Source organism: Natator depressus, chromosome 20, assembly GCF_965152275.1.
Source record: "Natator depressus isolate rNatDep1 chromosome 20, rNatDep2.hap1, whole genome shotgun sequence".
Lineage (NCBI taxonomy): Eukaryota > Metazoa > Chordata > Testudines > Cheloniidae > Natator > Natator depressus.
The window spans coordinates 11646998-11658707 of NC_134253.1; the positions used below are offsets into that span (position 1 = coordinate 11646998).

Consider the following 11710-nt stretch of genomic DNA (forward strand, 5'->3'; position numbering starts at 1 on the left):
GGGCTGCCCCCAGAGGCGAAGGGCGGTACTGTGCCCCGGGCACATTGACCACATATCCCCCAGCTGTGATGCTCACGTTTTATTATCGTTGCCAGAGCCATGGTCACCACAGCCCAGTCTGCTCACGGGTGGGGGGGACTTTGATCCGGGCCAGCGGGTGCTGGAGCCAAGCAGCCCCTCGGAGTCACTTCTTCCCGAAGCGCTGGGGCACGGCCATGCTCCAGAACTGGGGGGCCATGGAGTCCCAGCCACGCTGGCTGAGCCGGCCCTCGCTGCCCCAGCTCCCCCGGGTCTCGCGGCCAAACCTGCAGGGAGACAGACGAAGCCCTTGGCTGCTGAAGTGCCTTTGGCCCAACCCATGGCCCAAGCTTGGCTGGTGCCCCCTGTTCCTGTACCACCAGGTCCATCAAACCAGGTAAGGGCCAGTGGGATGCACCCACTGGTGCCAGGGCCAGCCTGACGTCCTGGCATCCCCGCTGGCCTCGGGCTGTGTCTCCACCCACGTAGCCCCTTCACCAGGCTGCTGGAGCTACAGCCATGCTTAGACTGGGCTGCCAGGTGCTGCTGCGGCCCAAGCTGGTCCCGCCAGCTGGACTCTGGGGCTTGTCACCTAAGGCGGGCACGGCAGCCGCTGGGGTGGAACCGGTGCTCTGAGGCACTTCAGAGGATCCTCTCTTGGTGCCTGGCTGGTGGGTCTTACTCACATGCTCTGGGGTGAACCACGGGCCAGATTGGGGGCTAGAAGGAATTCCCCCCCCCCCCCACCCCCAGGTCAAATCGGCAGGGACCTTGCGGGGGGGGTCTGCCTCCCCTGCAGCGTGAGGCACAGGTCGCCTGCTGGGATCATGCGGCCACGTCTCTGCTACTCAATCCCCTGCCGTGGCAGGGGCCTCTGGCATCTGGGCTCACAACAGTGTCAGCGCCTTGAGCCTGTCTGCTTTGGTCTAACCTAAGTCCTGGGCTCGACGCGGGGAACTGTAGGGGCTTCTGGCAAGAGGTCCAGTTGGATGAGCTGATGGTCCCTGCTGGCTTCAGACTCTGTGACCTGTGGCAGGCTCCTTTATGCCAGTACACCCGCATTCACACGAGGTGGTACCGGGCTAACTGGCTACAGTATCCCCGCGCCAGCCCTATCCCAGTACCTGCCCTGTGTGAACTAGGCCGGCACTGCCAGTCACCTAACTCGGGGGCCCAGACTCGAGTGCAGACCCACCACCCCGGCCCCTCAGCCCGGCAGCTGGCTGGGAAGCAGGGCACGGCCTGGTAGGAGGATGTCTGGCTTAGTGGCGAGAGTCCTGGATTGGGACTCAGGATGCCTTGACCTCATGTGACTGACCCACTTTGGGAGGTGCTGCCGAGATCCGCGCTGGGGTCTGTAGCTAGGAGCAGCTGCAGGGGCTGGTGAGGGGGCCCTAGGCCAATTCTGTGCCTCTAAACGACTGCTAGCTGGCCATATGCCATAGGCTGCCTCTGGTACCAAGTGGGGCAGGTTTAACTCACCACGGTTTGTCCTGCCCTGGTGTAGATGGACCCTGAGGAGAGGGTGCCCCTTAGTGGCTTGTCTGGGGACCAAGGAGTTATAATGCCGGTTAGCTCAATTCCCTTTAGCCCCCAAACCCGAGTTCTGTGTTGGCACCACATCTCCCGGGCCCTTGGGACTGTATTTGAGCCCAGGTGGTTACATGGGTCTAACCCCTGGTGTGGACGCCTCTTCCAGTAGCAAAAGGGCTTTCTCCATTTAGTGTGTGGCCCTGGGGAAGGGGCTTGAGCTAACCGGGATGCAGTCCCGTGTATGAGGGTCGGGAGGGGGTCAGGGGCAGGTATACTGGTAAAATGAGCACTCACCCTCTGTCCCCTTGCAAAAGGGGGAGGGTGGGGGGGCTTCTAGCCAAGCAGTGAGCAAGGCTGATGGTGCTTCGTGTTGGAGAGTCAAGGGATACTAACTCCAGGCTGCTGCAGAGAGCAGCGGGGGGGGGGCGTTATTGGGGTTGTGGGTGGGCCCCAGTGCCCCCCCTCCTTACCTTTGGGGCTGGAACAGGAAGGAGGGGCTGCGGCCAGGTCGCTGCAGGGCGAAGAGCAGGGAGCGAAGCAGGGTGCTCGGCAGGCGCTCATCGGAGAGGGACCGAGGGGCGCGATCCTCACTCTCCTGCTGCAAGGGGCGGGGACAGGATGTGGTTACACAGCCCCCTGCCTGCAGAGGGGTCCCAGTGCGTGGAGGGGGGGGAATTTGGCCCAGGGATGGCGTTTAGGCTGGGTCTGGGCCCCCAGCTCAGCTGGCCCCAGGGGCCAGTGCCACCGTATTAAACTGCTGCAGGTGAGCCAAAACGGGGGGCAGGCAGGAGTAAGGTGGTTCTGGGGTTTGCTCTTGGCCAACCCCCATATATCCAATCCCCCCCACCCTGCAGGGTAGTGGGGCAAACAGCCAAGTGCCCCTGCCCGTTAACAGCCCCCCCAACCCTACACACTCGGAGCAGCACCGTCTGGATATCAAATCCCCCAAGAGGCAGCCAGGCAGGGTACCCGCACCCCCCCCCCCGCCCTTGGTCAGACTCTCCCGTCAAGGGGTCAAACCTCCCCCTGCCAGCCATTAGGCCAAACTCTTCACCCTGCTAGAGTCCTTGAGTCCAGCCTGCCAGCAGGGGGCCCCATGCTGCAAACTGCCGCCCCAGAGCCGAACAACCCCAGAGATCTGGGGAGGAGCTGGGTTGACTGCAGGGGGTTAAACGAGGACGTTCCCGGGCAACCTGGGCCATCCTCAGGCCCTGCAAAAATTCGCACTGGGTGCCTGTTGCTCCTGGTTGCAGAAGGGCAATGTTCACGCACCTGCCTCAGCCTTTTAACCAGAAGGAACCCAAGCTGTCCCGTAGTGTGTACAGCCCAGGCTGGTGCTGCCCGCGCCGGGAGGCAGCTGTCTCTGGGGTGGAGCACAGCAGCCGTGTTTAACCATGCATTACAGGCGGACAGGGATGGCAAACTCCTTTTCCTGCTGGGGACGCAGGGAGGCAGTGGGGAATTGCCTGGGTGGATGCGGGCCTGGATAGCACTGCTCATGCCCTGGTTCCCTGGAATCCAACACCAGGTGCCCTTTAACGGGCACCTCCGACCCCGCTGCCAGGCCCATGGGGAACAACAGATGTGCTTGAATGAGCATCACAGAGGTGCTGTCTCCTGTCCCCCCAGAACTAACCTGGGTCCAGCATGGACACCCAGGGGACGCTCCAGCTACTCAGCCGCTCTCTAAACTCAGTCGTGGTTAGCACATGGAGCCAGGAAACCTGGGTTCCATTCCCAGCACTGCCACAGGCCTGCTGGGTGACCCTGGAAGTTCCTGCCCCGTGATGTGCCTCAGTTTCCCCTTCTGTAAAAAGGGGGTGATGCTACTCACCAGGGTGGGAGTGGGTGGAAGGATAATTCCTTGGGCCCCCAGGTTCTCAGAAGGGCCCCCTTGTGGGCTGCTCTAGCTCCATTTGGGGGGAGGGAACAGCCTGAGATTCTTTCACGTCCCACCCCCAGGTCGGTGGCCTCTTTTGACATCATTGGCCTTAAGGTTGGCAGCTGGGATTTGCCACCGAATCCCAGGGGAGCCCATCCCCCGATTCCCATAGCATTCTAGGAGGGTCCAAGTGCCCAAATCCTTAGGCACCCTGCCTGAACCGCGAGGAGCCAGCAGACAGCGGGAAGCTCGTGTCTCTCCTCCCCATCTGCCAGAACCTTCCTGTTTCCCAGGGGAAAGGCTCAGCCCATCAGCATGGGGGACCCCAGGAGGGGTCCAGAGCCTACCAGATCCCTGTGTCTCTGCTGGGGCATTGCTTGGCTGGGGATGGGGTACCCCCCAGTGTCTCAGATCTGCCAGCAGCTCAAAGGCCTGGGGACAGACAGATAGACATCGTGTTCCCACAGCACCAGGTGCGGCTCCAGCCCCACTGGGGGAGGATACCCCAGAGCCCAGCAGCCAGGAATGGGGGTCACTGTGGATGGGTCGGGGTCTTCTCTGTGCAGGTGAGGGCAGAGGCTTATTGATGCTGGAGCAAGGTGGTGGGGGTGTATGTGTAACAGCATCATAGCTGTCCCCGTGCGAAGCCCTGGTGTTAACATACTGTGTCCAGTGATCTGCCACCAATGCCGCTGGCCAGGAGGGTCTGGGCTGGTGCGAGCCACCTGTCACACCCACGTGGCCCGTTGACATCAGTCGGTGGCACTGAGTGGCCCAAGGATCAGAGCAGAGACCGTGCAAGGCACCACCAGGAGCAAGAGCCCAGAGCTCAGCCACTCCCGTTTGCAAGGCTGGGGTCGGGGTGGGGGATGCTCCATGACTCAAATAGGGGAGCAGGGAGCCTCTGCCCATCTGTTGCATCTTTCCCACCAGCAACTCAGAGCCCTTTCATTAATTCAGCCTCATGAGGTAGGTCGGGCTCGTTAACAGATGGGGAAACTGAGGCACAGAGGGGGCCAGGGGTGTGGTTCTTCTCAAGGTTACAGCAAGCCCATAATAGACCCCAGACATCCAGGCTCCGAGCTCATTGCTCTAACCACTGACCAACGCTCCCTCCCAGCGATGGAAAGGGAACCCAGGAGTCCTGGGTCCCGTTTCTGTCCACTGGCCTGGACCCAGTGGGGGAGCGACAATCTGCTGTGTGCACCCAAGAGCCATGGTCCCTGCCTACCCAGCCCACTGCCACCTCCCCGGGCAGCGCCCACTCACCAGAAAGTCGGAGAGTCTCTCTAGGTAGCCGTTGGGCTCGTCCACCAGGGTCTCCTTGGACACGCTCCCTCCTTCCAGGCACTGGCCCCTCGGCGCGGTGCCCGAGAGCAGGGCCAGCAGCAGTGCCAGGCGCACATCCATGGCTGCGGTATGAGCCCTAGCCCCGCTCCCTCCTTGCGCTGTGTGAACACCTTCCCCTGCTGCGGCTCTTATATCCCCCCCGAACCCGGAGCCCAGCTCAACGCACGGACTGGGCTCTGCGAGTGGGATTGATGGGAGAGCCTCACCAGTCATTTGTAAGGCGGGGGCTTGGGGACCAGAGCTGCAGAACTGATTGCCACGCTGGGCCCAGAGAGGAGCCGGCGGCCCCAGGAGAGACAGCGCCAGCACCAGCCTGAGCCCGCGGGCCAGGCTGTTTGTACATTATTACAGGGATAAATCCACTCAAATGGCCCTTTAAGCCCCTCTAAAAGTGAGAGTTAATTGACGCTGGTTTATCACAGCTGCTTGCCAGTGCTGGCCCACGGGGCAGGAGGGGGGGTTACACCAGGGTCCCTCAGCCACTGATCCCCCCACCTGCAACCTCTGCCCTGCCCCGCAGCCGCCTTGTCAGACTGACTCGGTTTCCCCACCCCCTCCCCACTCCAGTCTACACATTTGTCATGGCGTCATCTGTCTGGTTAACGGTCCCCACCTTGTCGCTTCCGCCTGTCTCCCTCGGTGCCACTTCCCTGCTTAATGAAACCCATTTACCAGGCGGTTGGGGCTCGGTGACAGTGACAGGCTGAGATGGGAACACAAGCGCTGGAGAAACTCTGGCTCCCCCTGCCAGGGCTGGCCGGCATGCCGGGGGGTGAGGGCAGCGCCAAGGAAGTCGGGGGCAGAAGGAATCCCCCCCACATGCAGGATCAACACCCCGCTGGGCAGGGGGAGCAGGTGCCCAAGGGCATCGGGCGTGCTCAGCCCTTTGGTCAGACCGGCTCCTCCCGGGGGCTAGTGAAAGGTGGTGCCGAGGGCACAGGGCTTGGCTGGAGGGGTGGTGTGCCTGTAACTGCCCGAGTGGGTAGGTGCCAACTCCAGGGTGGGCACAGCCTGTGTGTGTGTGTAGATAAACACGGAATTTGGGGGGGGGGGGTCTAGCGCACCCAGGGGGCTTGGCCACAGGGCTGGGCCTAGCTCTGTCAAAGCCAACCTTTGGATCCAGATCCCCTTAAACAGGAGAATGTCAGAGCCTGGCCCAGGACAGTTCTGACACCCCCCTCAATCCCAGACAGAGAGCCAGGATCCCACTGGGCCCCATCGCTCCTGGGCCCTGCCCCATCTGCAGCTCACACCCCTCACCAGAGGAGCCAAGTGCTGGTGTGGGGAGAAGCTCCCACCAGGGTGGAGCCTGTCAGAGCCGGGGAAGGGAGGGGGGCACCAGGGAGATGGGACGCTGGGTCTGATCCTGCCTAGACCCAGCAGCTAGGGGCAGTTGTGGCCGTGATGGGCGAGCCGGCTGCAGTGTGGAAGCGGCTGGGACAGGCCCCCAGTGCCAAGATCTCAGGGCAGCCTGGGCGCGTTGCCCGCTGGGGCCGGCCCAGAGCAGTGACACGGACACCCAGCTACATGCCCATAGGCAAACACGTGTGCACGTTGGCTTGCACATGCCCACCTGTGCGCCCATGCTGACACCGACGTGTGCTGTAAGCCAAACCCGGGCATGCCCGCTGACGGGCACGCTCGCTGGCACTTGCACATGGGCCATGCCCAGGCCAGCCCAGCCTCGCTTGCTGGCACAAACCTTTACACAGTCACAGGCGACGACACCAACAACCTCGGCTGGGGGTGGATTCAGGCAAGGAGAGCCCCGGACAAATCCTCATGTGCGCCCCCTGGCACCCCACCCCTGTGCCCTGACCTTGCCCTGCCTTGGGGTGGCACCAGCCGGGCTCACCCCTCCAAGTGCTGTCCGCAGGGTGCCCCCCCAGCAGGCAGGCTGGGGTCTGTCCCAGAGGAGCCATGCTCCAGCCTCTACCCTCTTCCCGCAGCTCGGCCCCTGCCCCACCCCTTGAGCGCCTGACGCCAGCAGCGAAGGCCACGCAGCCCCGTGATGGGTCTCGCTGCCACTCAGCTGCGCTGCCCGGAGGCTGAGGAGGTGGCAGGGCCCCGCTGGGACAGTCACGTTCAGCACCTGATTGATGCTCCCAATAATCGGCCTGTGCTCGGCCAGCCACGGCGCCAGGCTGCTGTTCCCAGCACCATCAGGAGGCAGGTGCCAGCCATCTGCCCCGGTGCAATGCCCTGCCCGCCCCCCGACGGCCTGTCAGGGGGAGGTGGCACCAGTGAATTAGCCTGGAGCTCTGTGACTCGACGGGCCCCTAACCGTGGGCCTCGGGATCCCCACGTAGCCCCTGTGTCGGGGTGGCCCCGGGCTTCTGAGCTGAGGGGACAGGGACAAGCCCACCCCAGAGAGGAGCGTGGCCAGCTGGGGAAGGCAGCCGGCAGGCTGAGGCTGGAGCTGCCAGTGCTGAGCTCAAAGAGTTTGGCGAGGGCAGTTTCAGTGGAGCGCGAGGGGCAGCACATGCAGGGAGGCAGCGTGGCCTAGTGGCGTTGAGCACAGGGTGGGTGCTCAGGACCCCTGGATGCTAGTCCCAGCTGTGCTCTGGAGCTGCTGGGGGACCTTGGGAAAGTCACTTCCATTCAGAGGTGCCTAACTCTCATTGAAAACACAGGGTCTGGGCCTTCCCTGTGCCTCAGTTTCCTCCTCTGTAAAATGGGGGTGTCACGGACTCACAGGTCGTGCCCACTCTTGGCCCCGTACGGTCCCTGAGCGGAACCCCCTTCAGTGAGACAGCCCTTCACGGGGGTCCACTCGCTCGCGGGGTTTAAGCCCCTCCGCCTCCTGGCACCACACCTCTCTGAGCCTCAGCACGCCTGTCTCTGCCGTGGGCCCCCTCAGGGAGTCCCCTCGCTCTGGACCTCCGGGGCCTCCACTCCCAGAGGGAATAATGCCCCCCTGATCTCTAGACCGGAGTGACTCTCAGCCGGGGTTTGGAGGAGGATTTATTGAGCATTTGAACCCAGCACAGGAAACTCTCAGGGCCGCAGGCCTGACCTCCCTCAGCACAGCACATCCAAGTCTCCCTTACCTCCAGGTGGGCTCCGCCTGCTCCCTCCCTCCAGCCCTGAGCCCCCCTGCTTCCCAGCTGGGCATCTGATATCACCGTTCCCAAACCCCCCCTCTGTCCATTGTCTTCTCTCCAGGTAAACAGGGTCGCCTGGGCCTCCTCTCCCCTCTTCTGTCCTCTGGCTGGAACCGGCTGGTTAGGCCACGGGGGTCCTCTCTTCGCAGCCCATTGTCCTCCCACTGGCCAGAACCGGCTGAGACTCCCGAGCTGGGCCTCCCGGTCACCAGTCGCTGGGGTATCCGTTCTCCAGGCCATTGGCTGGGGTCTCAAGTTCCCTCACCGGTCCCCTGCAACAACAAACTCCCTCTCCCGTCACCTTGTTAAACTAGCAACACCCAGGGAAACTGAGTCCCACCCTCTCTGCATGCAACCCATTGGAAAAACAAGGAAAAAACACGAAAATCCCCCGCTTCGTCACAGGGGGCAAGAGGGAGTCACGGGGGTGAGGGGAATAGCAGCACTGCTCAGCTGAGTATCTCAAAGCACATTACAGGAATTGAGGGACAAACCCTGCTCTTCCCCCAACTAGAGTATCCGTAATCCCATTACACTAACTGAGAAACTGAGGCACAGCACTGCAGCCCGGGCAGCTAAACCACCTTGGCTTCAGGCCCGCTCCTAGCCAGGATGGGCTAGTGGAGTTTTGGGGCCTTGGGATCCAACAGGGCCAGAGGGGGGCACCCAGCAGCTCTGTGAACCCTTTGTTTGGTGTTAGCCTTTGGGAAAGTTCATTGCCCAGAGTCCTAGCCGGAAATGGAGCTGACAAAATAGCCCAAGAAAAGCTCTTTGCAGCTTCCTCTTAAGCCATCTGCAGTTAGCAGATGCATCCAAGATGGGACGAGAACCCAGGAGTCCTGACTCCCCATCTCCTGCTCTAACCACTAGGCCCCAATCCCTTCCCAGACCTGGGGTAGAACCCAGGAGTCCTGACTCCATGTCCCCTGCTCTAGCCCCTAGACACCACTCCCCTGCCAGAGGCAGAAATGGAACCCACGGGACAGAGTCCGTTCCCTCATCCAGTGGCCTACCCGAGCCACAAGTGGCCCAGAGCGGCCCAGAACTACCCTGCCTGCTGGGCGCGCCCAGGCTGAGGGTGCGGCTGTGACTGGAAGGGAGCGGATCAGGACTGGCTCCGTAGCACATGGGGCCAGGGGAGCCTGGGGTGACTCCGAGCCCTCAGGAAGCCGCTGGAAGTTAGAGGAGCTGGGGGCTGCTCTCGTTTATACGGGTTGGGGGGGATTTGGCTCCTGGGCCGCCCATTATAAAGCCACCCTTGTCCTACCCCTCTGGAGTCTCAGGACTGCCGAGGCTCCAGCCATCCGCCCAGCCCAGGGCCCTCCAGGCACTGCCATCGCCCACCTCACACCAAAGAGGGCAGCTGGCCCCACAGCCCCCTCGTTAAGCTTGAGCTGAGCTTCCGGACAAGGGTGGAGGAGGGCTAGTGAGGCAAATGTGGGGTCAAGGGGTTGCGGAGAGAGAGCCCCTCGCCCCCCCAAAAAACCTCATTTTAAAATCTGTTGCTCCTTCTACCCTCTGGGACTCTGCCCATGACGTGTGACCTACGACTAAATCCCCCGGAGAGATGCAGCGAAAGGTAGGTGGTCTTGCAACTTCTGCCAAGCAAGTAGGGCCTATTACCAATGAATCATAGGCGACGGCACGTTGGCTGTCAAACCCAGAACAGGGAACCAAGGGCTTTATTCCAAATGCTCAGTCCAGTACAGCAGTCCCACGGGACCAGTAAAAACCCCACACTTCAGATCTCTAGAAGCACCGTTGTAAGGGCCGGTCTCCACTAGGTCGACCCAGCTACCTCGCTCAGGGGTGTGGAAAATCCACTCCCCTGAGCGAGGTGGTTAAGCCGACCTAAGTCGCCATGTGGGCTGCGCTGGGTTTTTTCCGCCGGCCTAGCCATCGCCTCTCAGGGAGGGGGATTGCCTGCGTCGATGGGAGAACCCCTCAGGCTCCAGAGCGAGGCACAGGGCCGCGGCAGCCTTTCACGTGTAGACAACAAGCCCCAAGCGGAGCAGTTCATCCATCACCCGCTGAGCAGCTTTCAGGGCACACGCCCGCATGGACTATTCATAAGAACATAAGAACGGCCAGACTGGGTCAGACCGAGGGTCCATCCAGCCCAGTATCCTGTCTGCTGACAGTGGCCACTGCCAGGTGCCCCAGAGGGAATGAACAGAACAGGTCATCATCAAGTGATCCATCCTGTCACTCATTCCCAGCTTCTGGCAAACAGAGGCTAGGGACGCCATTCCTGCCCATCCTAGCTAATAGCCACTGATGGACCTATCCTCCATGAATTTATCTAGTGCTTTTTTGAACCCTGTTATGGTCTTGGCCTTCACAACATCCTCTGACAAGGAGTTCCACAGATTGGCTGTGCATTGTGTGAAGAAGAACTATGTAAGCTGCACTGATAGGAGGAATAATGAAGAGGTGCTAGAATAGATGGATAGAAGGGACAGAATAGAAAGAATGTGGACAAATTGGAGAGAGTCCAACAGAGGGCAATGAAAATGATTAACGGTTCGGGGCACATGACTAACGAGGAGAGGCTGAGGGAACTGGGGTTATTTAGTCTGCAGAAGAGAAGAGTGAGGGGGGATTTAATAGCAGCCTTCAACTACCTGAAGGGGGGTTCCAAAGAGGACGGAGTTCGGCTGTTCTCAGTGGTGGCAGATGGCAGAACAAGGAGCAATGGTCTCAAGTTGCAGTGGGGGAGGTCTAGGTTGGATATGAGGAAACACTATTTCACTAGGAGGGTGGTGAAGCACTGGAATGGGCTACCTAGGGAGGTGGTGGAATCTCCATCCTTAGAGGTTTTTAAGGCCCGGCTTGACAAAGCCCTGGCTGGGGTGATTTAGTTGGGGTTGGTCCTGCATTGAGCAGGAGGTCGGACTTGATGACCTCCTGAGGTCTCTTCCAACCCTAATCTTCTATGAATAGACACAATACCAGGATCGGGAGGAAGAGATGGATCTTTTAAGACTGCCTGACAGAACGTTGCCTAAGCAAGCAGTTCTGTGTTGGCCCCAGGACAAGGGACAGAGAAGCCGGAGAATCATGCACCCTAGCACAATAATGGCTGAAGTGGCATTATTACAGCTGAATATAGAAGGCCTGGAAAAACAAGCCCAGGCTAGGGACGACTGCCACCTTTGAACCCCTGCCTCATGCAGCTGATGGTGTGGGACAGATGATGGTAAGAGCTGGGCATTGATTATTGTGTCATTGGAAGTGTCACAATGGCAGAGGCAAATCCTGGCCATGCTGGGGGCAGAGGTCGGTCAGCAGGAGCACAGGGTTGCTGAAGGCTCCCGTCCTGCAGACTCTTACTGTTCAAAGTTCAGCGCAAGGCCTCGGATCTTGCAAACGCTTCTGCTCTTGTGTGTGAGAAGCGAATCCTAGCAATGCGGGGCTGGACAGGAACTCGAGGCATCACCCCATCCAACCCCTGCACCGTGGCGGTGCCAAGCAAACCTAGACCAACCTGTTCTTAAAACCCTCCAGTGACGGGAATTCCACAACCTCCCTCGGAAGCCGGTTCCCGAGCTGAACTCCCCGCTTTTCCCAATCGCTAACCTCAATCTCCCTTGCTGCAGATTAAGCCCATCACTGCTTGTCCTACCTCCAGTGGACATGGAGCACAATCGAACACGGCCCTCTCTAGAACAGCCCGTAACATCCGGTGTAGGGACACCTGCCGACAGAATTTACTGCTGCAGCAGCCCTACTTTGTGTATGAGGAAACATCTGATAAGCCACTCTTACTAAACTCTGTTTGCTGCCCTAAAAATCAACAGCCTGTCTCAGTTCTACCATAGCT

General features: G+C 60.5%; 1 protein-coding gene across 1 annotated transcript; it reads right to left on the reverse strand.

Moving 5' to 3' along the window:
* Positions 1–95: 95 nt before the first annotated feature.
* Positions 96–4881, reverse strand: NPFF (neuropeptide FF-amide peptide precursor). The gene is made up of 3 exons (XM_074935694.1): positions 4703–4881; positions 2022–2149; positions 96–305 (listed from the first exon to the last, which is right to left on the reverse strand). The coding sequence occupies exons 1-3, from the start codon at positions 4841–4843 to the stop codon at positions 185–187; spliced, it is 390 nt and encodes a 129-aa protein (XP_074791795.1). The 5' UTR covers positions 4844–4881; the 3' UTR covers positions 96–184.
* Between the last annotated feature and the right edge of the window lie 6829 nt (positions 4882–11710).

Excerpts from the sequence above, each read along its gene's own strand:
- NPFF (XM_074935694.1), bottom strand. The coding sequence starts at position 4,843 with ATGGATGTGCGCCTGGCACTGCTGCTGGCCCTGCTCTCGGGCACCGCG. Across the intron at positions 2,150-4,702 it reads AGAGACTCTCCGACTTTCTG|CAGGAGAGTGAGGATCGCGC; the intron begins GTGAGTGGGCGC and ends CGCCCCTTGCAG. Across the intron at positions 306-2,021 it reads TTCCTGTTCCAGCCCCAAAG|GTTTGGCCGCGAGACCCGGG; the intron begins GTAAGGAGGGGG and ends GTCTCCCTGCAG.